This window comes from Oncorhynchus clarkii, chromosome 10, assembly GCF_045791955.1.
Source record: "Oncorhynchus clarkii lewisi isolate Uvic-CL-2024 chromosome 10, UVic_Ocla_1.0, whole genome shotgun sequence".
In the NCBI taxonomy this organism is placed as follows: Eukaryota; Metazoa; Chordata; class Actinopteri; order Salmoniformes; family Salmonidae; genus Oncorhynchus; species Oncorhynchus clarkii.
In genome coordinates, this window is record NC_092156.1 from 14,825,069 (window position 1) to 14,850,795 (window position 25,727).

The window sequence follows — 25,727 nt, forward strand, 5'->3', positions numbered from 1 at the left end:
AATGTCAGACAATGCAGAAAATGATGGACTGTCGTTTCTCTTTGCTTATTTCAGCTGTTCTTGCCATAATATGGACTTGGTCTTTTACCAAATAGTGCTATCTTCTGTGTACCACCCCTACCTTGTCGCAACACAACTGATTGGCTCAAACGCATTAAGAAGGATTTGAAATTCCACATATTAACTTTTAACAAGGCACACCTGTTAATTGAAATGCATTCCAGGTGACTACACCATGAAACTGATTGAGAGAATTCCAAGAGTGTGCAAAGCTTTCATCAATCTATATAAAATATATTTTGATTTGTTTACCGCTTTTTATATATATATCCATTCCTTTACTGAGATGTGTGTAAGTATATACATATATGGGCTTTGACCGAGATGCAATATATGGTATAAAATACAGTATATACATCTGGAATGAGTAATGCAAGATATGCAAATGTCATTATTAAAGTGGCTTTAATAAAGTGACTAGTGATCCATTTGTTAGTAGCCAATGATTTCAAGTCTGTATGTAGGCAGCAGTTTCTCTGTGTTAGTGATGGCTGTTTAACAGTCTGATGGCCTTGAGATGAAGCTATTTTTCAGTCTCTCGGTCCCTTGAATGAGTAGGTGTGTCCAAACTTTTGACTGGTACTGTATCACATTTTGTGTACCCTGCCACCTCACCCATAAAGAGTGCTTTAGGAGGGAAGCTCTAGTTGATCATCTCACGTGAAACACCAGGCAGCCCTGCTCCTATCACTTCCCCTGCTGCCCTGTGGTGCACATGTCTCTGTGGTTTGGTGAGGGAGGGAGCCCTCAGGACTTTGCAGGTGGCAGCAGGGCCCTCAAAGGTTGCATCCCAAATGACAACCTATTTTCAAGTGGTCAAAAGTAGTACACAAAAAGGGGATAGGGTACATTTGGGAAAGGACCTCTGCTGTGTTCCGCCTGGGTGAGTGACTCATCCTCACTCACTCATCAGGGACCAGGCCTGTAGATCCCCTCTCACTCATGTGCTCTCTCTCTTACTTCACTTCCTCATCCTGCTAAACACAGCTGGCAACGGGAAGCCATTCTCTTTTAATGACCTCAATGGGGACGCCGAAGCACCCTGGCTCGTCACTTAAGCCTTCCCGCTTTAAGGAGCGTAAACATGGTTTACTTGGGTTGTGTTACCCAGCGGACTTCAATCTCTCAGCCGCCCCAAAAACTATCACGCACTGCTCTCCAGTCTTTCGATCAGCCTTTCCTCCTCCTCCTCCTCTCTTTCCCCTCTACTCCTCCATCCTTCATTTTCCTCTACTCCTCCATCCTTCATTTTCCTTTCCTCTTCCACTTGAGGTTTGGTGTTTTTTTTAAATGGATTTTTAATTATATTTTTAAGTTTAAGTCTCATGTTTTTTCTTCTTCCTGTTGGTGGCTGTTCTGTTCTTTTGCATTGTCCGCTGCTTTGTTTTGGATGACCTCATTCGGAGCGTCCGCCCGCCTGCCTCTCGCTGTGTTTTCAGAGAGAGTGGGATGACAGAGAAGGCATGAGGGAGTGGGTAAATAAACACCTTTACACTCAGAGAAATGAGGCGAAGAAGTGGAATGGCATGACTGCACCACAGACCAGACTAAATGAGTGCCACACAGGACCCAGCCAGTCCAGACCAGACTAAATGAGTGCCACACAGGATCCAGCCAGTCCAGACCAGACTAAATGAGTGCCACACAGGACCCAGCCAGTCCAGACCAGACTAAATGAGGCAAACAAAGTACCCAGCCAGTCCAGACCAGACTAAATGAGGGCAACAAAGGACCCAGCCAGTCCAGACCAGACTAAATGAGGGCAACAAAGTACCCAGCCAGTCCAGACCAGACTAAATGAGGGCAACAAAGTACCCAGCCAGTCCAGACCAGACTAAATGAGGGCAACAAAGTACCCAGCCAGTCCAGACCAGACTAAATGAGGGCAACAAAGTACCCAGCCAGTCCAGACCAGACTAAATGAGGGCAACAAAGGACCCAGCCAGTCCAGACCAGACTAAATGAGTGCCACACAGGACCCAGCCAGTCCAGACCAGACTAAATGAGGGCAACAAAGGACCCAGCCAGTCCAGACCAGACTAAATGAGTGCCACACAGGACCCAGCCAGTCCAGACTCGACTAAATGAGGGCAACAAAGTACCCAGCCAGTCCAGACCAGACTAAATGAGGGCAACAAAGGACCCAGCCAGTCAAGTCCAGACTAAATGAGGGCAACAAAGTACCCAGCCAGTCTAGACCAGACTAAATGAGGGCAACAAAGTACCCAGCCAGTCCAGACCAGACTAAATGAGTGCCACGCAGGACCCAGCCAGTCCAGACCAGACTAAATGAGGGCAACAAAGTACCCAGCCAGTCCAGACCAGACTAAATGAGGGCAACAAAGTACCCAGCCAGTCCAGACCAGACTAAATGAGGGAAACAAAGTACCCAGCCAGTCCAGACCAGACTAAATGAGTGCCACACAGGACCCAGCCAGTCCAGACCAGACTAAATGAGGGCAACAAAGGACCCAGCCAGTCCAGACCAGACTAAATGAGGGCAACAAAGGACCCAGCCAGTCCAGACCAGACTAAATGAGGGCAACAAAGTACCCAGCCAGTCCAGACCAGACTAAATGAGGGCAACAAAGTACCCAGCCAGTCCAGACCAGACTAAATGAGGGCAACAAAGTACCCAGCCAGTCCAGACCAGACTAAATGAGGGCAACAAAGGACCCAGCCAGTCCAGACCAGACTAAATGAGTGCCACACAGGACCCAGCCAGTCCAGACCAGACTAAAGGAGGCAAACAAAGTACCCAGCCAGTCCAGACCAGACTAAATGAGGGCAACAAAGGACCCAGCCAGTCCAGACCAGACTAAATGAGTGCACACAGGACCCAGCCAGTCCAGACCAGACTAAATGAGGGCAACAAAGTACCCAGCCAGTCCAGACCAGACTAAATGAGGGCAACAAAGGACCCAGCCAGTCCAGACCAGACTAAATGAGGGCAACAAAGTACCCAGCCAGTCTAGACCAGACTAAATGAGGGCAACAAAGTACCCAGCCAGTCCAGACCAGACTAAATGAGTGCCACGCAGGACCCAGCCAGTCCAGACCAGACTAAATGAGGGCAACAAAGTACCCAGCCAGTCCAGACCAGACTAAATGAGGGCAACAAAGGACCCAGCCAGTCCAGACCAGACTAAATGAGGGCAACAAAGGACCCAGCCAGTCCAGACCAGACTAAATGAGGGCAACAAAGTACCCAGCCAGTCCAGACCAGACTAAATGAGGGCAACAAAGTACCCAGCCAGTCCAGACCAGACTAAATGAGGGCAACAAAGTACCCAGCCAGTCCAGACCAGACTAAATGAGGGCAACAAAGTACCCAGCCAGTCCAGACCAGACTAAATGAGGGCAACAAAGGACCCAGCCAGTCCAGACCAGACTAAATGAGTGCCACACAGGACCCAGCCAGTCCAGACCAGACTAAATGAGGGCAACAAAGGACCCAGCCAGTCCAGACCAGACTAAATGAGTGCCACACAGGACCCAGCCAGTCCAGACTCGACTAAATGAGGGCAACAAAGTACCCAGCCAGTCCAGACCAGACTAAATGAGGGCAACAAAGGACCCAGCCAGTCAAGTCCAGACTAAATGAGGGCAACAAAGTACCCAGCCAGTCTAGACCAGACTAAATGAGGGCAACAAAGTACCCAGCCAGTCCAGACCAGACTAAATGAGTGCCACGCAGGACCCAGCCAGTCCAGACCAGACTAAATGAGGGCAACAAAGTACCCAGCCAGTCCAGACCAGACTAAATGAGGGCAACAAAGTACCCAGCCAGTCCAGACCAGACTAAATGAGGGAAACAAAGTACCCAGCCAGTCCAGACCAGACTAAATGAGTGCCACACAGGACCCAGCCAGTCCAGACCAGACTAAATGAGGCAAACAAAGTACCCAGCCAGTCCAGACCAGACTAAATGAGGGCAACAAAGGACCCAGCCAGTCCAGACCAGACTAAATGAGGGCAACAAAGTACCCAGCCAGTCCAGACCAGACTAAATGAGGGCAACAAAGTACCCAGCCAGTCCAGACCAGACTAAATGAGGGCAACAAAGTACCCAGCCAGTCCAGACCAGACTAAATGAGGGCAACAAAGGACCCAGCCAGTCCAGACCAGACTAAATGAGTGCCACACAGGACCCAGCCAGTCCAGACCAGACTAAAGGAGGCAAACAAAGTACCCAGCCAGTCCAGACCAGACTAAATGAGGGCAACAAAGGACCCAGCCAGTCCAGACCAGACTAAATGAGTGCACACAGGACCCAGCCAGTCCAGACCAGACTAAATGAGGGCAACAAAGTACCCAGCCAGTCCAGACCAGACTAAATGAGGGCAACAAAGGACCCAGCCAGTCCAGACCAGACTAAATGAGGGCAACAAAGTACCCAGCCAGTCTAGACCAGACTAAATGAGGGCAACAAAGTACCCAGCCAGTCCAGACCAGACTAAATGAGTGCCACGCAGGACCCAGCCAGTCCAGACCAGACTAAATGAGGGCAACAAAGTACCCAGCCAGTCCAGACCAGACTAAATGAGGGCAACAAAGGACCCAGCCAGTCCAGACCAGACTAAATGAGGGCAACAAAGGACCCAGCCAGTCCAGACCAGACTAAATGAGGGCAACAAAGTACCCAGCCAGTCCAGACCAGACTAAATGAGTGCCACACAGGACCCAGCCAGTCCAGACCAGACTAAATGAGGCAAACAAAGGACCCAGCCAGTCCAGACCAGACTAAATGAGGGCAACAAAGTACCCAGCCAGTCCAGACCAGACTAAATGAGGGCAACAAAGTACCCAGCCAGTCCAGACCAGACTAAATGAGTGCCACGCAGGACCCAGCCAGTCCAGACCAGACTAAATGAGGGCAACAAAGTACCCAGCCAGTCCAGACCAGACTAAATGAGTGCCACACAGGACCCAGCAGCTTTCCTTGGGTTGTTGCATCTCTATAGACTGAAAGTGGCTTCATTTCCTCGTCCTTGTCTTTTCACCTGCATTGACTATTCAGCTTCATAGATTACTATTCTGAATTTTGACTTATCAGCTTCAATATTCAATGTAAACATCGGTCAAACAAAGTTATTCAGGAGCTTTTCATGTGGGGTGGGCTGGCTGACTGGATGCTGGTGGGTTGGCTGCCTGGAAGTGTCTCAGACAGGGAGAGGAATGCAGAGGGCTGTGCCACAGCTGCATAGGAAGAGGGTAGGGTGTGCAGGAACCAAAAATGCATACCAAGCAACGCGATGACGCTGCATGTGGGTTAGATGTGTACTTACTGTGCCCCATTATTATTGGGGTATTTAAAACGTCTGACTGTGACTGAACCCCAGGCAGCCCGTTAGACGAGAGGCTGATGGAGAAAGCAGAGAGGGGAGAGCGAGGGGGGCAGACCTGGGTTCAAATACTATTAGGAATCTTTCAAATACTTTGAGCGTTTACTCTAGCCTGCCTGGAGTACCACTTGGGCAGGGTTTGCAGTTTTGGGACTATTCTATTGGTCCATTTTAGCCAGGCAAGCTCAATCGAACACAGATATAGTATTTGAAAGGATCTTGTGTCTGACAGTGCTGCATTGCTCCTTCACTTTGTCTCTGTATGGGTATCACCATCTTGATCGGTCTGCATAAGTGATATCTGTACTGTTTTACCAAACTATTGTCCCGGTCACCTTGCCCTGTTCATAAGCAGCATCTCTCTCTTTCAGTTTTCCTACACGGCTGCTATCAATACATGTTTCTTGATTTGGGTACGTTTTAAAAGATAATATTGGTCTCAAGTCATCTATGCATTTTTGGATGAATGCGGTGACTGAGTCGGCGTATTCATTGACGTTATATCCAGAGGCGACTGCGGAACATATTCCAGTCCACGTGATCGTGTAGCAGTGGTCAAGAGTAGAATTTCCGCGAGTTAGACAGTTGATGTGTTGGTAATAATTTGGGAGCACGATTCTCAACAGTAAACACTGCCTCCGGGAATGCGGTATCCAGTTTGAAGATCTTTGAGAGCTTTTTTGATGTCTGCTTGGGGTGGTAGGAACACAGCCATGGGGATAATCCCTGTGAACTCTCTCGGAAGGGAAAAAATGCGACACAAGTATTCCATGTCGGTGGAGCAGAAACTCGCAAGTTCCTGTACGTTTCCCCCATTTCACCATGTGTTGTTGGTCAAGTTCCTGTACGTTTCCCCCATTTCACCATGTGTTGTTGGTCAAGTTACTGTACGTTTCCCCCATTTCACCATGTGTTGTTGCTCAAGTTCCTCTACGTTTCCCCTATTTCACCATGTGTTGTTGGTCAAGTTCCTGTACGTTTCCCCCATTTCACCATGTGTTGTTGGTCAAGTTCCTGTACGTTTCCCCCATTTCACCATGTGTTGTTGGTCAAGTTCCTGTACGTTTCCCCCATTTCACCATGTGTTGTTGCTCAAGTTCCTGTACGTTTCCCCTATTTCACCATGTGTTGTTGGTCAAGTTCCTGTACGTTTCCCCCATTTCACCATGTGTTGTTGGTCAAGTTCCTGTACGTTTCCCCTATTTCACCATGTGTTGTTGGTCAAGTTCCTGTACGTTTCCCCCATTTCACCATGTGTTGTTGGTCAAGTTCCTGTACGTTTCCCCCATTTCACCATGTGTTGTTGCTCAAGTTCCTGCACGTTTCCCCCATTTCACCATGTGCTGTTGGTCAAGTTCCTGTACGTTTCCCCCATTTCACCCTGTGTTGTTGGTCATAAAGCAGAGCCCCCACCTTTGTTCTTGCCAGAGAGAGCACGCTTCTTATCCACTCGAAAAACTATAACCTGTTGGTTGTATATAATCCGTCTGGATGTTGGAGGAAAGTTTCAGATAAAGTTTCAGATAAAGTTTCAGATAAACAGATTATGTTGGGGGATCTGATGTCCATCAGGAAGGATATCTTCACTCTGAGTTCGTCAAGTTTGTTCAGTAATGATAGAACATCGGTGAGTAGTATGCTCGGTAATGGAGGACGGGTCGCCCGGTGTCTTAATCTCAGTAAGACCCGCCATGTCTGCGTCTCCATCGGCGTCTTTGCTTCCTACTCTCGCCGAGGACTCCCAAGCAGCTCGATGTCTCGCCAAAGAAGCTAGTAATTTGTTCTGTTGTCTCAGGGAATTCGGTGAGGTCGGGTGGATGGTGAGTACCCAGTGATTCGTATACCAAAAGTTCTACCCGGGTGTGTGTAGTAATGCACGAAACAAATTGATTATGACCAAGTGACAATATATTCATTAGATGAGTTGCATGTTCTGTTCTGTCCATTACCATAATCTAAATGTCATTTCTGTTATTATGAGAACCATGTGTGGACAACCTAATAGGTTATGCACACAATACATATAGGTCCGGTAAATTTCTCAAATGGCCGGTAAATTAAAATCTTCCCGTGCGTGTGTGCGTGTGTGTGTATCAGAAACCCTGGGGTTATACTGTTGCTGAGTAGTGTTATCTGTGTGTGTTAAAATGCAGGTCATGACTGTGGGCTGTGTGAGCTAGCGTCTCCTCAGGGCTTTTACCAGTTGTTAAAGCGTTCACAATGAAGCAATTAAGGAGAACAGCTTATTGCAGATCGTTAGATATTCCGTCCCATAAACTTCTAGCAAGCAAATCCCCCTCCCTCTACACTACGGTTATGACGACATGAAAAGAGTTCAGCATATTAAGTGCTCCCTGTTAGTTCATATTTATGATTGTTGTATTTTTTCTGGCACCTACTGAGAAAATCTGTTTTGTTTTTTCCGGGTTTCCGTTTTCCAGTTTTTTTTCAGGTTTTCGCTCTCAAAATCACTACAAATAAATTAATAGAGAAACAACTAAGTGTACGTTCTTTGTCCACAACAATGCTTAAACCACATCAGGAGACAACTTTTGAGGTCTGGGATTTTTTTATTTATATTACTGGGTGTAGTTCCCCTTTAATTCCAGTTCTCACCCAGCTGGGATTTTTTATTTAAATTACTGGGTGTAGTTCCCCTTTAATTCCAGTTCTCACCCAGCTGGGATTTTTTATTTATATTACTGGGTGTAGTTCCCCTTTAATTCCAGTTCTCACCCAGCTGGGATTTTTTATTTATATTACTGGGCGTAGTTCCCCTTTAATTCCAGTTCTCACCCAGCTGGGATTTTTTATTTATATTACTGGGTGTAGTTCCCCTTTAATTCCAGTTCTCACCCAGCTGGGATTTTTTATTTATATTACTGGGCGTAGTTCCCCTTTAATTCCAGTTCTCACCCAGCTGGGATTTTTTATTTATATTTTTGGGTGTAGTTCCCCTTTAATTCCAGTTCTCACCCAGCTGGGATTTTTTATTTATATTACTGGGTGTAGTTCCCTTTTAATTCCAGTTCTCAACCCTGGTCAGTGATGGTTGCTTGGCCATCTTCATAACTCTTAACAGGATATAATTGTATTAGACAGGTTGTCATGAGTCTCACAGTCCCAATGCTATGAGCTGTTATCTCTGTGTGGATCTCTCCAAGGTTGAGCGTTTCTACAAGGTGTATTTATCTGTTATCTATGAATTGAGTATTGGACTGTACACACTAGAGAGAGAGAGAGGCCACAGCATCATGTGTAGAATCTAACGATCATAAAATCATCCTTGACAAGTGTAGGGCAACCGTATCCTTCAGCATCTCTCGTTCTCTCCCTCCCTCACGCTCATCTCTCGTTCTCTCCCTCCCTCACGCTCGTCTCTCTTATCTTTCAAAAGAGGTTTTTAAAAACTCCCACACACTTACTGTGATCTCTTACACAAGCAGGCAGGCACACACCCTTACACAACATACACACACATACACGTACGGACACACAAACACTCCAATTTGTGAATACAGTAATACATGTAATGAGGATGACTCAGGCTCTCAGAAAATGAGCAATAGCTTGCTTTCTTTTGCTCTCACTAGACATGCACACAGGACTGGATTGCCAAAAGGGTATGCAGGGCCCGAACTCCAGGAAAATTACCTTTTTTTAAAACTGCAAGATTTTGTCATAGACTCATGACAAAATGTGTAAACTGCATATTTCTTCAATGCAAGTTAGCGATCCCCCCCCCCAACAAAAAGGGTGGGGCACCCTGGAGGTCGCGGCACCAAATGTGTTAGTCCCCCCACACGCACACAAATGTGTAGGTACGTTTCATAGAAACTTGGTGGAAGATAGGCACTGACACACTTTCATATTCATAAACATCTCTTGCGCACACACACAGACAGACAGAAACACACTCTCAGGGCATGCAATGCTGTTACATAAAACCCCTATTAACATGTTTTACAACGCCTTGCATTCCCTTTTGATTCTACCTGTTTTATTGAATATGAATGGTGAAATACATCTAAATGAGATGTGCTGATGCTGTACACATAGATTAATAGGTGTCCTGCAAGAAGGATTTGGAACTGGCAGAAAACAGAAAACAATGGAGGCATTCTCTCTCTCTCTGATACTGCATTATTGTTTATTTAAAGAGGTATTCGTTTTTCCTCTCTTGAGTTTTGTTTACAGTGAACTGTTTTTCTTTTTGGAACATTGAGGGAGAAAGGTGACCAACAAAAAGTTTGTGGAAGATTATAGCCGACAATTTCCTTGGTTTGTTATTGCAAGTTTTTACAACACACCCACAAACCATATTCGATATTGGACAAGTGATGGTAGTCGATATAACACAAGTCTCACCACACTTAGCCATGTAGGCTAGCTAGCTGTCTTATTTTTATATTTTTTATTTATATACACTGCTCAAAAAAATAAAGGGAACACAAAAATAACACATCCTAGATCTGAATGAATGAAATATTCTTATTAAATACTTTTTTATTTACATAGTTGAATGTGCTGACAACAGAATCACACAAGAATTATCAATGGAAATCAAATTTATCAACCCATGGAGTTCTGGATTTGGAGTCACACTCTAAATTAAAGTGGACAACCACACTACAGGCTGATCCAACTTTGATGTAATGTCCTTAAAACAAGTCAAAATGAGGCTCAGTGGTGTGTGTGGCCTCCACGTGCCTGTATGACCTCCCTACAACGCCTGGGCATGCTCCTGATGAGGTGGCGGATGGTCTCCTGAGGGATCTCCTCCCAGACCTGGACTAAAGCATCCGCCAACTCCTGGACAGTCTGTGGTGCAACGTGGCTTTGGTGGATGGAGCGAGACATGATGTCCCAGATGTGCTCAATTGGATTCAGGTCTGGGGAACGGGCGGGCCAGTCCATAGCATCAATGCCTTCCTCTTGCAGGAACTGCTGACACACTCCAGCCACATGAGGTCTAGCATTGTCTTGCATTAGGAGGATCCCAGGGCCAACCGCACCAGCATATGGTCTCACAAGGGGTCTGAGGATCTCATCTCGGTACCTAATGGCAGTCAGGCTACCACTGGCGAGCACATGGAGGGCTGTGCGGCCCCCCAAAGAAATGCCACCCCACACCATGACTGACCCACCGCCAAACCGGTCATGCTGGAGGATGTTGCAGGCAGCAGAACATTCTCCACGGCGTCTCCAGACTGTCACGTCTGTCACATGTGCTCAGTGTGAACCTGCTTTCATCTGTGAAGAGCACAGGCCGCCAGTGGCGAATTTGCCAATATTGGTGTTCTCTGGCAAATGCCAAACGTCCTGCACGGTGTTGGGCTGTAAGCACAACCCCCACCTGTGGACGTCGGGCCCTCATACCACCCTCATGGAGTCTGTTTCTGACCGTTTGAGCAGACACATGCACATTTGTGGACTGCTGGAGATCATTTTGCAGGGCTCTGGCAGTGCTCCTCCTGCTCGTCCTTGCACAAAGGCGGAGGTAGCGGTCCTGCTGCTGGGTTGTTGCCCTCCTACGGCCTCCTCCACGTCTCCTGAAGTACTGGCCTGTCTCCTGGTAGCGCCTCCATGCTCTGAACACTACGCTGACAGACATAGCAAACCTTCTTGCCACAGCTCACATTGATTTGCCATCCTGGATGAGCTGCACTACCTGAGCCACTTGTGTGGGTTGTAGACTCCGTCTCATGCTACCACTAGAGTGAAAGCACCGCCAGTATTCAAAAGTGACCAAAGCATCAGCCAGGAAGCATAGGAACTGAGAAGTGGTCTGTGGTTATCACCTGCAGAACCACTCCTTTATTGGGGGTGTCTTGCTAATTGCCTATAATTTCCACCTGTTGTCTATTCAATTTGCACAACAGCATGTGAAATTAATTTTCAATCAGTGTTGCTTCCTAAGTGGACAGTTTGATTTCACAGAAGTGTGATTGACTTGGAGTTACATTGTGTTGTTTAAGTGTTCCCTTTATTTTTTTGAGCAGTGTATATATATATATTTGTTATAGTACATTATTATTGATTACTGCATTCTATTGGTCACATACATGGTTAGCAGATGTTAATGTGAGTGTAGCGAAAATCCAGAAAATCACATTGTAGGATTTTTTATGAATTTATTTGCAAATTATGGTGGAAAATAAGTATTTGGTCAATAACATAAGTTTATCTCAATACTTTGTTATATACCCTTTGTTGGCAATGACAGAGGTCAAACATTTTCTGTAAGTCTTCACAAGGTTTTCACACACTGTTGCTGGTATTTTGGCCCATTCCTCCATGCAGATCTCCTCTAGAGCAGTGATATTTTGGGGCTGTTGCTGGGCAACACGGACTTTCAACTCCCTCCAAAGATTTTCTATGGGGTTGAGATCTGGAGACTGGCTAGGCCACTCCAGGACCTTGAAATGCTTCTTACAAAGCCACTCCTTCGTTGCCCAGGCGGTGTGTTTGGGATCATTGTCATGCTGAAAGACCCAGCCACGTTTCATCTTCAATGCCCTTGCTGATGGAAGGTTTTCATTCAAAATCTCATGATACATGGCCCCATTCATTCTTTCCTTTAGACGGATCAGTCGTGCTGGTCCCTTTGCAGAAAAACAGCCCCAAAGCATGATGTTTCCTCCCCCATGCTTCACAATAGGTATGGTGTTCTTTGGATGCAACTCAGCATTCTTTGTCCTCCAAACACAACGAGTTGAGTTTTTATCAAAAAGTTATATTTTGGTTTCATCTGACCATATGACATTCTCCCAATCTTCTTCTGGATCATCCAAATGCTCTCTAGCAAACTTCAGACGGGCCTGGACATGTACTGGCTTAAGCAGGGGGACACGTCTGGCACTGCAGGATTTGAGTCCCTGACGGCGTAGTGTGTTACTGATGGTAGGCTTTGTTACTTTGGTCCCAGCTCTCTGCAGGTCATTCACTAGGTCCCCCCATCAAATCAAATCAAATTTATTTATATAACCCTTCGTACATCAGCTGATATCTCAAAGTGCTGTACAGAAACCCAGCCTAAAACCCCAAACAGCAAGCAATGCAGGTGTAGAAGCACGGTGGCTAGGAAAAACTCCCTAGAAAGGCCAAAACCTAGGAAGAAACCTAGAGAGGAACCCATGTGGTTCTGGGGTTTTTGCTCACCGTTCTTGTGATCATTTTGACCCCACGGTGTGAGAGGTGTAGCTTGTGTGGAAGCTAGCTCGATTCTTCCCTGCCTGACTGTCTGTCTGCCTCCCTCCCCCCCTGTCTGTCTGCCTCCCTCCCTGCCTGCCTGACCGTCTGTCTGCCTCCCTGTCTGTCTGTCTGCCTCCCCCCTGACTGTCTGTCTTTCTGCCTCCCTCCCTGACTGTCTGTCTGTCACCCTGACTGTCTGTCTCCCCCCTCCCTCTCTGTCTCCCCCCTCCCTTTCTGCCTCCCTGTCTGCATCCCTGTCTGCATCCCTGTCTGCCTCCCTGTCTGCCTCCCTGTCTGCCTCCCTGTCTGTCTCCCTGTCTGTCTGCCTTTCTCCCTGTCTGCTTGCCTGCCTCTTTAGCTTCCTCATCAATGGGACAGATACAGGGAAGCTAGCTCTCTGCTGAATTTCTTCACACTGCAGTGTTTTAGTAACAAAAAAGGAGAGGGGCGGGGGACAGGAGGAGGAGGTGGAAGCAAAGCCTGTGGGAGCTGTGAGACCTGAAGCAAGGTCCTGGCATGGTGCCAGCCCTGCTCTGTGCAGCCAGCAGCCTCCCAGCCTTCTCTTCCCTCTTCTGGCTCGCAATTGACTCAGTGGAAAATGTGAATGAAAACAATCCCCCAACACAAAATGCTCAACCCCCCCCCCCCCCCCCAAGAGGGATTATTATGAGTCTCTTTATTTTTTACGAGTGTGCACATTTGTGTAAGGGGAAAGGATGGAAAGAAAGGGGGTTGTGATTTAGTTTCTGTGTAGGGTAACTGCCAGAGTTTTGGGGAAGATGAAAATAAAACAAATGGGGTGGAAACAGAAAGGATAATAGTAGTAAACGCAGTAAGACTAAAACCCTAGCCGGCTAGACTGATTCTTTGTAGTAAAGGGGCACTGGAATATGGCTGTTATGGCTCAGCCATATCCATGACAACACGCTTGGCGTTCCTGGGCAGACCTCATAGGCATCTGAAGGAATCACAAAATGGCAGCACACATAAGGGCTCTGGTTAATCCACTGTGCCTGACGACTTAGGGCAGAGAAGCAGCTTTCTGACAGATTTTATCCAGTGCCTTTTGGACAATTTTTTAAATGCATTTGACGACAAAATAAGCCCCACATTCTGAAAGGTTTAGGCTACTGTAGTAGTTATTGTGTTATAAATTCTGTGTCTGTTCACTCAAAGTGAATGTCCAACATTAACATCTCAAGTGCAAAGAGTCATTTTTTACATTTCCTGATTGTTCTAATAAATATTGAGTCAAGGTCCACTTGACTCCCTCTGATGTCATTCTGTTATCAGAGCAAGTATTTTAACTTGGGCTGAATCCTAAATGGCACCCTATTCTCTACCTACATAGTGCACTACTTTTTACCAGAGCCCATTGCACTCTAGTCAAAACTAGTGCACTGTGTAGGTAGGGAATATGGTGCCATTAGAGACAGACCCGTAGGTCTTTCATCATTTGTTTTACTGGAATATTTCCTATCAGATAGACTAACGGTCGACTGAGAGGGTTGCTATGACTCACGTCAAACTACGTGTTGTTTATCTGTCTTGGGGACTTTTCTTTACTTAAAGAGAAATTCCACCGCTTTTCAATCTCATTTTCATAATCTCCAGCACAATACCAGTGTCTACATAATGTGAAAACTACGCATTTCTCAGTTTTGTAGAACAAATATAGAAAGTCAAAAAGTTATATGCGATGATGTCATCAAAAGCAAAACCCACCCCCCAAAAACAGTAACTTTATCACTGCCAGACACAATGTTTCCTAATTGAAGTGCATGGGTATCCAGCATGTCAAAGTACCGAGGCGAGGGGCGCACATCCATAGACTTCTGTTGCAAACTGAATACTACTGGATATTCCCATTGGAAACCATGTCTCCAAATGGACTTAATGAGGACTTTCCCAATAGCCATTTCCTGTGAACGCCATCTGATTCATTTGTTATAATGACAACCACGGTTGGGTATTGTCACATACGTTTTGTCTACCTGATATGAATGGCTATACAGTTATAATATTCAAAAAGTGTAAATGTTTTGTGTTGCCTCTTTCAGCTTATATATGCTGTATATAGACTGGCCTAACCTGACGAAGATCCTTGTGTGATCTAAACCTTTGTTTGTTTGTGAATAAAGTCACACGATGGAGCTTATGAGTGTGCAGGCTTTATTTCTTTCATAGCATCAAAAGTTGAAACATTTTAATAACAGTGATTTCCAAGCACTATGAGATTCATGGTGACGTGTGGAGCAAGAAAATATCCTTCTTCTGGTTCGAAACTTGTTGCAGGTTTTGAAAATAACGAACTTTTCCCCCTTACTTTTAATCCTACCCTGTTATGTCAAAGATAAGTAATTTTTAGGACCTTATATTTTTAACCACAGATCACATGTAGACACTGGTATGATGCTGGAGAAAAATATGTTGAAAAGTGACGGAATTGCCCTTTAAAGCCCACTCATTTTCAGTTTCTGTCAGTTTGTATCTGTCAGTATATTTTTTGATCAGATCGTTCTCTATCGGTTTCTGTTTGACACAGACACACACACAGGTCAGTCCCAGATATGGGTGCCCCTGGCACATCCGGGGTAGGAAGCCCCACGGGAGTCTGGCCTGATTGTTCCGGTTGGCTGCTCTGTGGATGTAGGTGGTGGTGGGAATGGGGTCGTTTGTGGATGAGGGGCAGGGGTGGCCACAGTGGAACCCCTCACACAGCCTGGCAGAGTCGGCACAAGAGATTGGGAATGAGGTGCATGGGAAGAAAGGGGTCACTGAAACGTGTGGGAGGCAGGAGGGAGTTTAGGCACCTAGTGACAATGAGGCATGAAGAGATTTGAGATGGGGGGATTGGGGGAAATGATTGAGACAATGAAAAAATAAATAATGTAACCTTTATTTAACTAGGCAAGTCAGTTAAGAACAAATTCTTATTTACCATGACGGCCCACCCCGGTCAAACCCAGATGACGCTGGGCGAATTGTGCCCCGCCCTATGGGACACCCAATCACAGCCGTATGTGATGCAGCCTGGACACTTTTGCAATACCAAACAAACACCTACCAGTTAATCAGTGTTTTGTCCTTTCTCTGTGAAAACAGATAGAGCAGAACATGAAACAGGATCCTGTGTGCCCCTGCCTGCCGGTGGCCCCGTCTGTCTGTGCCCCCACCGGGTTGAATAAAGCACTGTGCTGTTTATGTCCCTCTGATAAATGTCATTCACATCAGAAGTGTCGGGGAAAAACATATCATCCAGGAAGATGACAAACCTGTGGGTGGTGTTTTTGGTTGAGTCCCAAGTGTCACCCTATTCCTTATGTAGTGCACTACTTTTGACCAGGGTCCGTAGGGTCTCTCTCTCTCCACACTGACCCTTGCTGATTCTCACTCTTCCTCCCACCTTCTCAGTCATTAACACTCCTAACACACTGCCCCTCTTTCACACAGTAGCTCTCTTTCTCTCTCTGAGCCTCATCTAGACGGTACAGTAGCCACAAAATGCACACACCACAGATCCCCCAAGGCCAGTCAGTGTGCAATAAAACCCCAAACCACATCCCCTTGGGGTCTGAAGGGAAGGGTGTACTGTGAAAAATATGGAGGAGTTGAGAGTCAGAAGCCCTCCCTCGCTTCAAATAAATATCCCAAACGGCAAATAAGGATCAAAGCTTCCTCGGAAAGCTCTGAAGCCAGTCATATTATGTGAGGAATGCGCACACAACAAAATAAGTTATTACAGCTCTCTCAGCAGAGAGAATAGAGCACACGGCTGCTTTCACTCATTTGATTAGTTCAATCGATTGATGGTTGAAGGTTCTGAGTTGTCCTCTTGTTGACCTCTTAATGACATTTCAGGATTTCCTTAGGATAATTAGTGTATCATTGTATAATTTGTGATTTTTTGGGGTGAACTGCTGTGCAGTGAACTTCTTGAACTTTTAAATTATGTTTTGAAGTAAAAAGTAATTTCCGATACATTTTGTAGTGAACTTGTGTTTGAAGATTGAACTTGTTGACCTTGTAGAATTAACTTGTGAGAACTGCTGTGTAGTTCTTGGAGGCCTGTGTTTGAACAAGTTTTGTGGAAAAAGTTATTTCTGTGTAGGCTGGAAATTGCCTGACTATGAGTATTAGTAACAACCACAAAGTAAGTGATGTGAACACTACGGGTGTGCTACAGAAAAGACAAAAAGCACAGAAAACTCAGGAAAAAAACTGTTACATACTGACACTCACATGATGACCTGAAGTAGGACACAAGGTGAAATTAGAGGATTCGGCTATTTCCGTTTCTGACAAGTGTATAAAATCTAGCACACCGCCATGCAATCTCCATAGACAAACATTTGCAGTAGAATGGCCTTACTGAAGAGCTCAGTGACTTTCAACGTGCCACCGTTTTAGGATGCCACCTTACCAACAAATCAGTTTGTCAAATTTCAGCCCTGCTAGAGCTGCCCCGGTCAACTGTAAGTGCTGTTATTGTGAAGTGGAAACGGCTAGGAGCAACAATGGCTCATTCGTGATGTGGTAGGCCACACAAGCTCACAGAATGTGACTGCCGAGTGCTGTCACGTAAAAATCAGATAAAAATCGTCTGTCCTCGGTTGCAACACTCACTACCGAGTTCCAAACTGGGAGAAACGTCAGTACCAGAACTGTTTGTCTGGAGCTTCACGAAATGGGTATCCATGTCTGAGCATCCGCACACAAGCCTAAGATCACCATGCGCAATGCCAAGCGTTGGCTGGAGTGGTCTAAAGCTTGCTGCTATTGGACTCAGTGGAAACGTGCAGTGGAAACCTGTTCTCTGGAGTGATGAATCACGCTTCAACATCTGTCAGTCCGGCGGACGAATCTGGGTTTGGCAGATGCCAGGAGAACGCTACCTGCCCCAATGAATAGTGGTAACTGTAAGGTTTGGTGGAGGAGGAATAATGGTCTGGGGCTGTTTTTCATAGTTCGGACCAAGGCCCCTTAGTTCCAGTGAAGGGAAATATTAACGCTACAGCATACAATGACATTCCTGCACAGATCCCTGACCTCAACCCCATCGAACAGCTGTGGGATGAATTGGAACGCCGACTGCGAGTCAGGCCTAATCGTCCAACATCAGTGCCCAACCTCACTAATGCTCATGTTGCTGAATGGAAGCCCCTGCAGCAATGTTCCAACATCTAGTGGAAAGCCTTCCCAGAAGAGTAGAGGCTGTTATAGCAGCAAAGAGAAGAACAACTCTATAGTAATACCCATGATTTTGGAATGAGATGATGGACGAGCACATACTTTTGGCCATGTAGTGTATGATGTTTCAAAAAATAATTTTCTAAATTTGTACAGAACCCCAAAAATCTCCCGTAAAGCTAGTGACACATCAATTGGTTATGTCTAATGGCCAACTGTGGGGATATGCTTTTGATTACCCGGCCTGTAGAGTGAAGCGCCACATCTTAGCCGAAGGAGAAGAATATACACAACAAACCTTAGAAGTGGAGTACTGGAATGAGGACTGGGAGGTGTTTCGCAAGGTGGTGTCTCCTGATCTGGCGAATAGACTAAACGGTTGTTTATACATTGTATACGGGATACAAGACCAAGTGGGAAGGTCCATCTTCGCCCTCCTGCCCAACTCTCCCTCTTTCCCCCTCCTCTTTTTTCTCTCGGTCTTTGAACTCCCTCCCTCATTGTTTATGAGTATTAGTAGCAACCCATCTGGACAAAAGGAACACCTATGTGAGAATGCTGTTAATTGACTACAGCTCAGCGTTCAACACCATAGTACCCTCAAAGCTCATCACCAACCTAAGGATCCTGGGACTAAACACCTCCCTCTGCAACTGGATCCTGGACTTCCTGACAGGCCGCCCCCAGGTGGTGAGGGTAGGTAGCAACACAACTGCCACGCTGATCCTCAACACTGGAGCTCCCCAGGGGTGCGTGCTCAGTCCCCTTCTGTCCTCCCTGTTCACCCACGACTGCACGGCCAGGCACGACTCCAAAACCATCATTAAGTTTGCTGACGACAAAACAGTGGTAGGCCTGATCACCGACAACGACGAGACAGCCTATAGGGAGGAGGTCAGAGACCTGGCCGGGTGGTGCCAGAATAACAACCTATCCCTCAACGTAACCAAGACTAAGTAGATGATTGTGGACTACAGGAAATGGAGCACCGAGCACGTCCCTATTCTCATCGACGGGGCTGTAGTGGAGCAGGTTGAGAGCTTCAAATTGCTTGGTGTCCACATCAACAACAAACTAGATTGGTCCAAACACACCAAGACAGTCGTGAAGAGGGCACGACAAAGCCTATTCCCCCTCAGGAAACTAAAAAGATTTGGCATGGGTCCTGAGATCCTCATAAGGTTCTACAGCTGCAACATCGAGAGCATCCTGACCGGTTGCATCACTGCCTGGTACGGCAATTGCTCTGCCTCCAACTGCAAGGCACTTCAGAGGGGAGTGCGTACGGCCCAGTACATCACTGGGGCAAAGCTGCCTGCCATCCAGGACCTCTACACCAGGCAGTGTCAGAGGAAGGCCCTAAAATGTGTCAAAGATCCCAGCCACCCCAGTCATAGACTGTTCTCTCTACTACCGCATGGCAAGCAGTACCAGAGTGCCAAGCCTAGGACAAAAAGGCTTCTCAACAGTTTTTACCCCCAAGCCATAAGACTCCTGAACATCTAACCAAATGGTTACCCGGACTATTAGCATTGTGCCCCCCCCCAACCCCTCTTTTACGCTGCTGCTACTCCCTGTTGATCTTATATGCATAGTCACTTTAACTAAACATTCATGTACATACTACCTAAATGGCCCGACCAACCACTTTGGCTGACCGGGCTATCTGCATTGTGTCCCACCACCCGCCAATCCCTCTTTTTACGCTTCTGCTACTCTGTTCAACACACACACACATACCTTTTTTTCCCGCACCATTGGTTAGAGCCTGTAAGTAAGCATTTCACTAAGGTTCACTACCTGTTGTATTCGGCGCACGCGGCAAATAAACTTTGATTTGATTTGTACAGTTAAAGTTGGAAGTTTTTCAAAATTCCTGACATTTAATCCTAGTAAATATTCCCTGTTTTAGGTCAGTTAGGATCATCACTTTATTTTAAGAATGTGAAATGTCGAAATAATAGTAGAGAGTGATTTATTCCAGCTTTTATTTCTTTCATCACATTCCCAGTGGGTCAGAAGTTTACATACACTCAATTAGTATTTGGTAGAATTGTCTTTAAATTGTTTAACGTGGGTCAAACATTTTGGGTAGCCTTCCACAAGCTTCCCACAATAAGTTGGGGGAATTTTGGCCTATTCCTTTTCACAGAGTTGGTGTATCTGAGTCAAGTTTTTAGGCCTCCTTGCTCACACATGCTTTTTCAGTTCTGCCCACAAATTGTCTATAGGGTTGAGGTCAGGAATTTGTAATGGCCACTCCAATACCTTGACTTTGTTGTCCTTAAGCCATTTTGCCACAACTCTGGAAGTATGCTTGGGGTTATTGTCCATTTGGAAGACCCATTTGCGACCAAGCTTTAACTTCCTGACTGATGTCTTGAGATGCTGCTTCAATATATCCACATAATAATTTTCCTACCCCATGATGCCATCTATTTTGTGAAGTGCACCAGTCCCTCCTGCAGCAAAGCACCCCCACAACATGATGCTGCCACCCCCATGCTTCACGGTTGGGATAGTGTTCTTCGGCTTGCAAGCCTCCCCCTTTTTCCTCCAAACATAACGATGGTCATTATGGCCAAACAGTTCTGTTTTTGTTTCATCAGACCAGAGGACATTTCTCCAAAAAGTACGATCTTTGTCCCCATGTGCAGTTGCAAACCGTAGTCTGGCTTTTTTTATGGCGGTTTTGGAGCAGTGGCTTCTTCCTTGCTGAGCGTCCTTTGATGTTGTGTGGATATAGATACTTTTGTACCTGTTCCCTCCAGTATCTTCACAAGGTCCTTTGCTGTTGTTCTGGGATTGATTTGCACTTTTCGCACCAAAGTACGTTCATCTCTAGGAGACAGCACGCGTCTCCTTCCTGAGCGATATGATGGCTGCGTGGTTTCTTGGCTGATTTCTTTTGATTTTCCCATGATTTCAAGCAAAGAGGCACTGAGTTTGTAGGTAGGCCTTGAAATACATCCACAGGTACAACTCCAAATGACTCAAATGATGTCAATTAGCCTATCAGAAGCTTCTAAAGCCATGACATCATTTTCTGGAATTTTCCAACGTCTTTAAAGGCCCAGTGTACTTAGTGTATGTAAACTTCTGACCCACTGGAATTGTGATACAGTGAATTATAAGTGAAATAATCTGTCCGTAAACCATTTTTTGAAAAATTACTTGTCATGCACAAAGTAGATGTCCTAACAGACTTGCCAAAACTATAGTTTGTTAACAAGATATTTGTGGAGGGGTTTAAAAACAAGTTTTAATGACTCCAACCTAAGTGTATGTAAACTTCCGACTTCAACTTTAGTTCCAACTCCATCATCAAGTCCGCTGACGGAGCTTGTGTTCTGTAGCTTGTGTTCAGGACATGTGACTCTGGGCAGAGAGAACTGTTATTTCACCTCACCCCTATGGTTTTCCTTCACCAGTCGTCTACAGTCAGCCATAGAAACACCACGTCGTCTACAGTCAGCCATAGAAACACCACGTCGTCTACAGTCAGCCATAGAAATACCACGTCGTCTACAGTCAGCCATAGAAACTCCACGTCGTCTACAGTCAGCCGTAGAAACACCATGTCGTCTACAGTCAGCCGTAGAAACACCACGTTGTCTACAGTCAGCCGTAGAAACACCACGTCGTCTACAGTCAGCCATAGAAACTCCACGTCGTCTACAGTCAGCCATAGAAATACCACGTCGTCTACAGTCAGCCATAGAAACTCCACGTCGTCTACAGTCAGCCATAGAAATACCACGTCGTCTACAGTCAGCCATAGAAACTCCACGTCGTCTACAGTCAGCCATAGAAATACCACGTCGTCTACAGTCAGCCATAGAAACTCCACGTCGTCTACAGTCAGCCGTAGAAACTCCACGTCGTCTACAGTCAGCCGTAGAAACACCACGTCGTCTACAGTCAGCCCTAGAAACACCACGCCGTCTACAGTCAGCCCTAGAAACACCACGCCGTCTACAGTCAGCCGTAGAAACTCCACGTCGTCTACAGTCAGACGTAGAAATACCACGTCGTCTACAGTCAGCCATAGAAACTCCACGTCGTCTACAGTCAGCCATAGAAACTTCACGTCGTCTACAGTGTAAGGCATCTGTCTGGGAGGCAGCAATAAAGCATCAGTCTGGCAGGCAGCAGTAAGGCATCAGTCTGGGAGGCAGCAGTAAAGCATCAGTCTGGGAGGCAGCAGTAAGGCAGCAGTCTGGGAGGCAGCAGTAAAGCATCAGTCTGGGAGGCAGCAGTAAGGCATCTGTCTGGGAGGCAGCAGTAAGACATCAGTCTGGGAGGCAGCAAGTAAGACATCAGTCTGGGAGGCAGCAGTAAGATATCAGTCTGGGAGGCAGCAGTAAGGCATCAGTCTGGGAGGCAGCAGTCTGGGAGGCAGCAGTCTGGGAGGCAGCAGTAAGGCAGCAGTCTGGGAGGCAGCAGTAAGGCAGCAGTCTGGGAGGCAGCAGTAAGGCAGCAGTCTGGGAGGCAGCAGTAAGGCATCAGTCTGGGAGGCAGCAGTAAGGCATCCGTCTGGGAGGCAGCAGTAAGGCATCCATCTGGGAGGCAGCAGTAAGGCATCAGTCTGGGAGGCAGCAGTAAGGCATCAGTCTGGGGGGCAGCAGGAAGGCATCTGTCTGGGGGGCAGCAGGAAGGCATCTGTCTGGGGGGCAGCAGTAAGGCATCAGTCTGGGGGGCAGCAGGAAGGCATCTGTCTGGGGATTTTTCAGGCCTTACATTATTTGCATGGTTTTACATCAGACGTGTCGGCCAGGGAAGGGGGAGGCAGTGTGGAGAGCACAGTGTGCGTGCGTCCCAGATGGCACCCTATTCCCGATAGTGCGCACTGCTTTTGACCAGAGCTCATAGGGAATATGATGCCATTCGGAACTCAGTGTGACTGTGTAAACACCCAGTACAGTACCCAGCCTTCGACGCAGTGAGGCAGGAGCTGTGGTGATGAGTTTGATGACCTATTTAAGATTAGAGACAGAGAGAGGCAGTGTCTGGCAGGAAGCATAGCGGTTAAGAGCGTTGGGCCAGTATCCGAAAGGTCGCTGGTTTGAATCCCCGGGCCGACTTGGTGAAAAATCGCTGTGCCCTTGAGCAAGGCACTTAACTCAAATTGCTCCTTTTAGTCACTCTGGATAAGAGCATCTGCTAAATGACTAAAATGTTAAATGTACAATTATCACACCACATCCTTTCACTCAAAGGTCATGATTTAATTACCAGGTGGAGGAGGTGACGAGGTGTTTGGCGTGCATGAAAGAGTGTGTGTGTTTGTGTGCGCACTGATAGAACTGGAAAACCCCCGTGGGCTGGTTTGGGAACGTGTGTGTGTGTGTGTGTGTGTGTGTGTGTGTGTGTGTGTGTGTGTGTGTGTGTGTGTGTGTAGCGAGATCTGTACAGAAATCTTTACAGGCTCCCCTTCCAGTAGGTCTTCCTGAATCCACAGTAAGAAGGACCTGAGGCACCGGGAGGGAGGTGATGATGACTGCAGTTCTACTCTCTCTCTCTCTCCCCCCATGGTTCCCTGTGCACTACAAATACACCCCCATGTCTGGACATACACAACACAGGGCCAGTGCATTGGACAGAGGACAGGGCGGGTTGTTAGGGCTGGTCCGTCGGGGTTGTTTACTGTAGGCAGGTCATCAGGGTGTCACTGGATGCATCCCAATTGGCAACCTATTCTCTATATAGTGCGCTACTTTGGACTAGAGGGACCTGGTCAAAATTATTGCACTACAAGAAAATAGGGTGCCATTTGGGACGCATCCAGGGCCTGTGGCTAGGGAGGGTTGTTAGTGCTGGTCAATCAGGGTTGTCTGTCTAGGTCTGTCAGGAAGGTTGCCACTGTCTCAATGACACCCAAGTGATTATTTCAATGATGGCTCCTCAGAATGACACACTTACTGTGATGATGCTGCTGTGATGACCATCTGATGACTGTCGTAACCGGGGGTCTGTTTCTCGCTATCTGATGCTTATCAGGTCTGTGTGTGATATTAGTGTCTGCCTGTACGTGAATAAAGGAAGGATGATTAATGATGTATCCATGACTACATGGATGATTAATGATGTATCCATGACTCCATGACTCACAAGTCCAAGCATCTGTTTGACCATATGTTTCTATCCTTAATGTATACGTTTAACTGCTTACTGTACACCTTTCACTGTTCACTGTACACGTTTAACTGCTTAATGTACACGTTTAACTGCTTAATGTACACCTTTCATTGTTCACTGTACACGTTTCACTAAATGTAAAATATTTCACTTCATGAAAGTAAAAAAAAAAACTTAGTTTTTCTGTCTTGACAGGATGCTACCAGAGGTGGGGCGTATCCCATTCTACTGGCCAGGGCAGGGCCGGGGGTGTGAGCTGGGCCTGGGTCTGGGCCAGGGGGGCATGAAGACCACCAATGAGCCCCATAGCCGCTATGACCTGGATGACATAGACGTGTCCTGGCTGGAGCTGGTTAACCTGGAGTTCAGAGAACTGGGTAAGAGACTTCTTCTGAGTCCCAAATGATACCCTATTCCCTATTCCGTGGTGCACTACTTTTGACCAGGGCTCATAGGGTTCTAGTAAAAGGTTGTGCACTATATAGGGGAATAGGGTTGTATTTGAGATGCAACCCTCAAATCAACAACAGGACTTTATTAGCCTTTTGTTTTGTTAAGTCTGTTAATTTGAGCATTTAGGCTAGAACATGATGCAAGAGCTACTAAAACAACTTGGTTTATTCACACTCACTCACTCACTCACTCACTCACTCACTCACTCACTTACTCACTCACTCACTCACTCATCCCTATGCCACCTGCTTGAGGTAACAAATGCTTTCCCCTAGGTTTGTTTACTCTCCTTCTATCAGCATTCTACATGCTGTTCTATGACAATGTTATTACAGTTTGACCATGTTACCACAGTATGACTGTACCACCTTGACTCCTATGTGTCACTCTGCCTCATCAATACTATAAACTGCAGGTTCACACACACAGTATTCCTCAATCTAACTTCACTACTCCACAACTCTGTTTAATTGACCCCACGTCTGCTATGATCCATCCGTCAGTTTTGGGAGTCTCTGCCAGTCACCCAACCACTCTCTGTCTATCTGGCCTAGACTACTGACAAGTGCTGACCCTCAAGATCTGTCTCTCCACATCGCAGATCCACTTTATTTACAATCTGATCTTGCGTTTATAGATTAGAAAAATAATTGCATTTTTAAATCCCTCAGGCCCTAGTTTATTTACTATGCTTTTTAAAAGATTATGAAATCGCCCCCCCCTCCCAATGTACGTTCAGTGTGTTCCAGCTGAAATGAGTTGCTTCTCATAACCCCAATGGCTAGACTAAACAAACACTTGCATGATTGTTGCTGGGTTATGAGGTCACATTGCAACACTGATAGGCTGAGATAGAAAAGATGAAGAGAATGTCTTCTTTCAATCTCTCTCTCATGTTTTCTCCCTCTACCAACATCCCTCTCCATTTACTTCTAGCTCTCATTCTCTCAGACACAGTTATGCATGTACATGCAAATGTTACGACTGAAATGTTTGTTCCTCTAGCCTCTCTCTATTTACAAGATGTAAATGTCAGAGGTTTAGAAGTTAACGGATAACTAAACTCAGCTTCCTACTGGTTTGCTTTAAAAAAAACAAAAAACAATTTGTCTTTAATCCCCGAAGACCGTATGTACAGTGCTGTGAAATAGTATTTGTCCCCTTTCTAATTTTTTTTTTTTTGCATATTTTTGATACTGGATGTTTTTTTCACACCTTTATTTAACCAGGTAGGAGAGTTGACAACAAGTTCTCATTTACAACTGCGACCTGGCCAAGATAAAGCAAAGCAAAACAACAACACAATAGAAAAATCTGTATACAGTGCGTGCAAATGAAGTAAGGAGG

At 46.2% G+C, this 25,727-nt stretch overlaps 1 protein-coding gene across 2 annotated transcripts in view; it reads left to right on the top strand.

Annotated features, from left to right (window-relative positions):
• The window catches only part of LOC139418043 (protein Jade-1-like), a 218,416-nt gene that overhangs the window by 83,051 nt on the left and 109,638 nt on the right, over positions 1-25,727 (top strand). For both annotated transcript variants that reach the window (XM_071167151.1, XM_071167153.1), the window contains one exon: positions 24,123-24,304. In XM_071167151.1, coding sequence (XP_071023252.1) covers positions 24,123-24,304 — 182 coding nt within the window. The remainder of the gene's footprint in view (positions 1-24,122; positions 24,305-25,727) is intronic.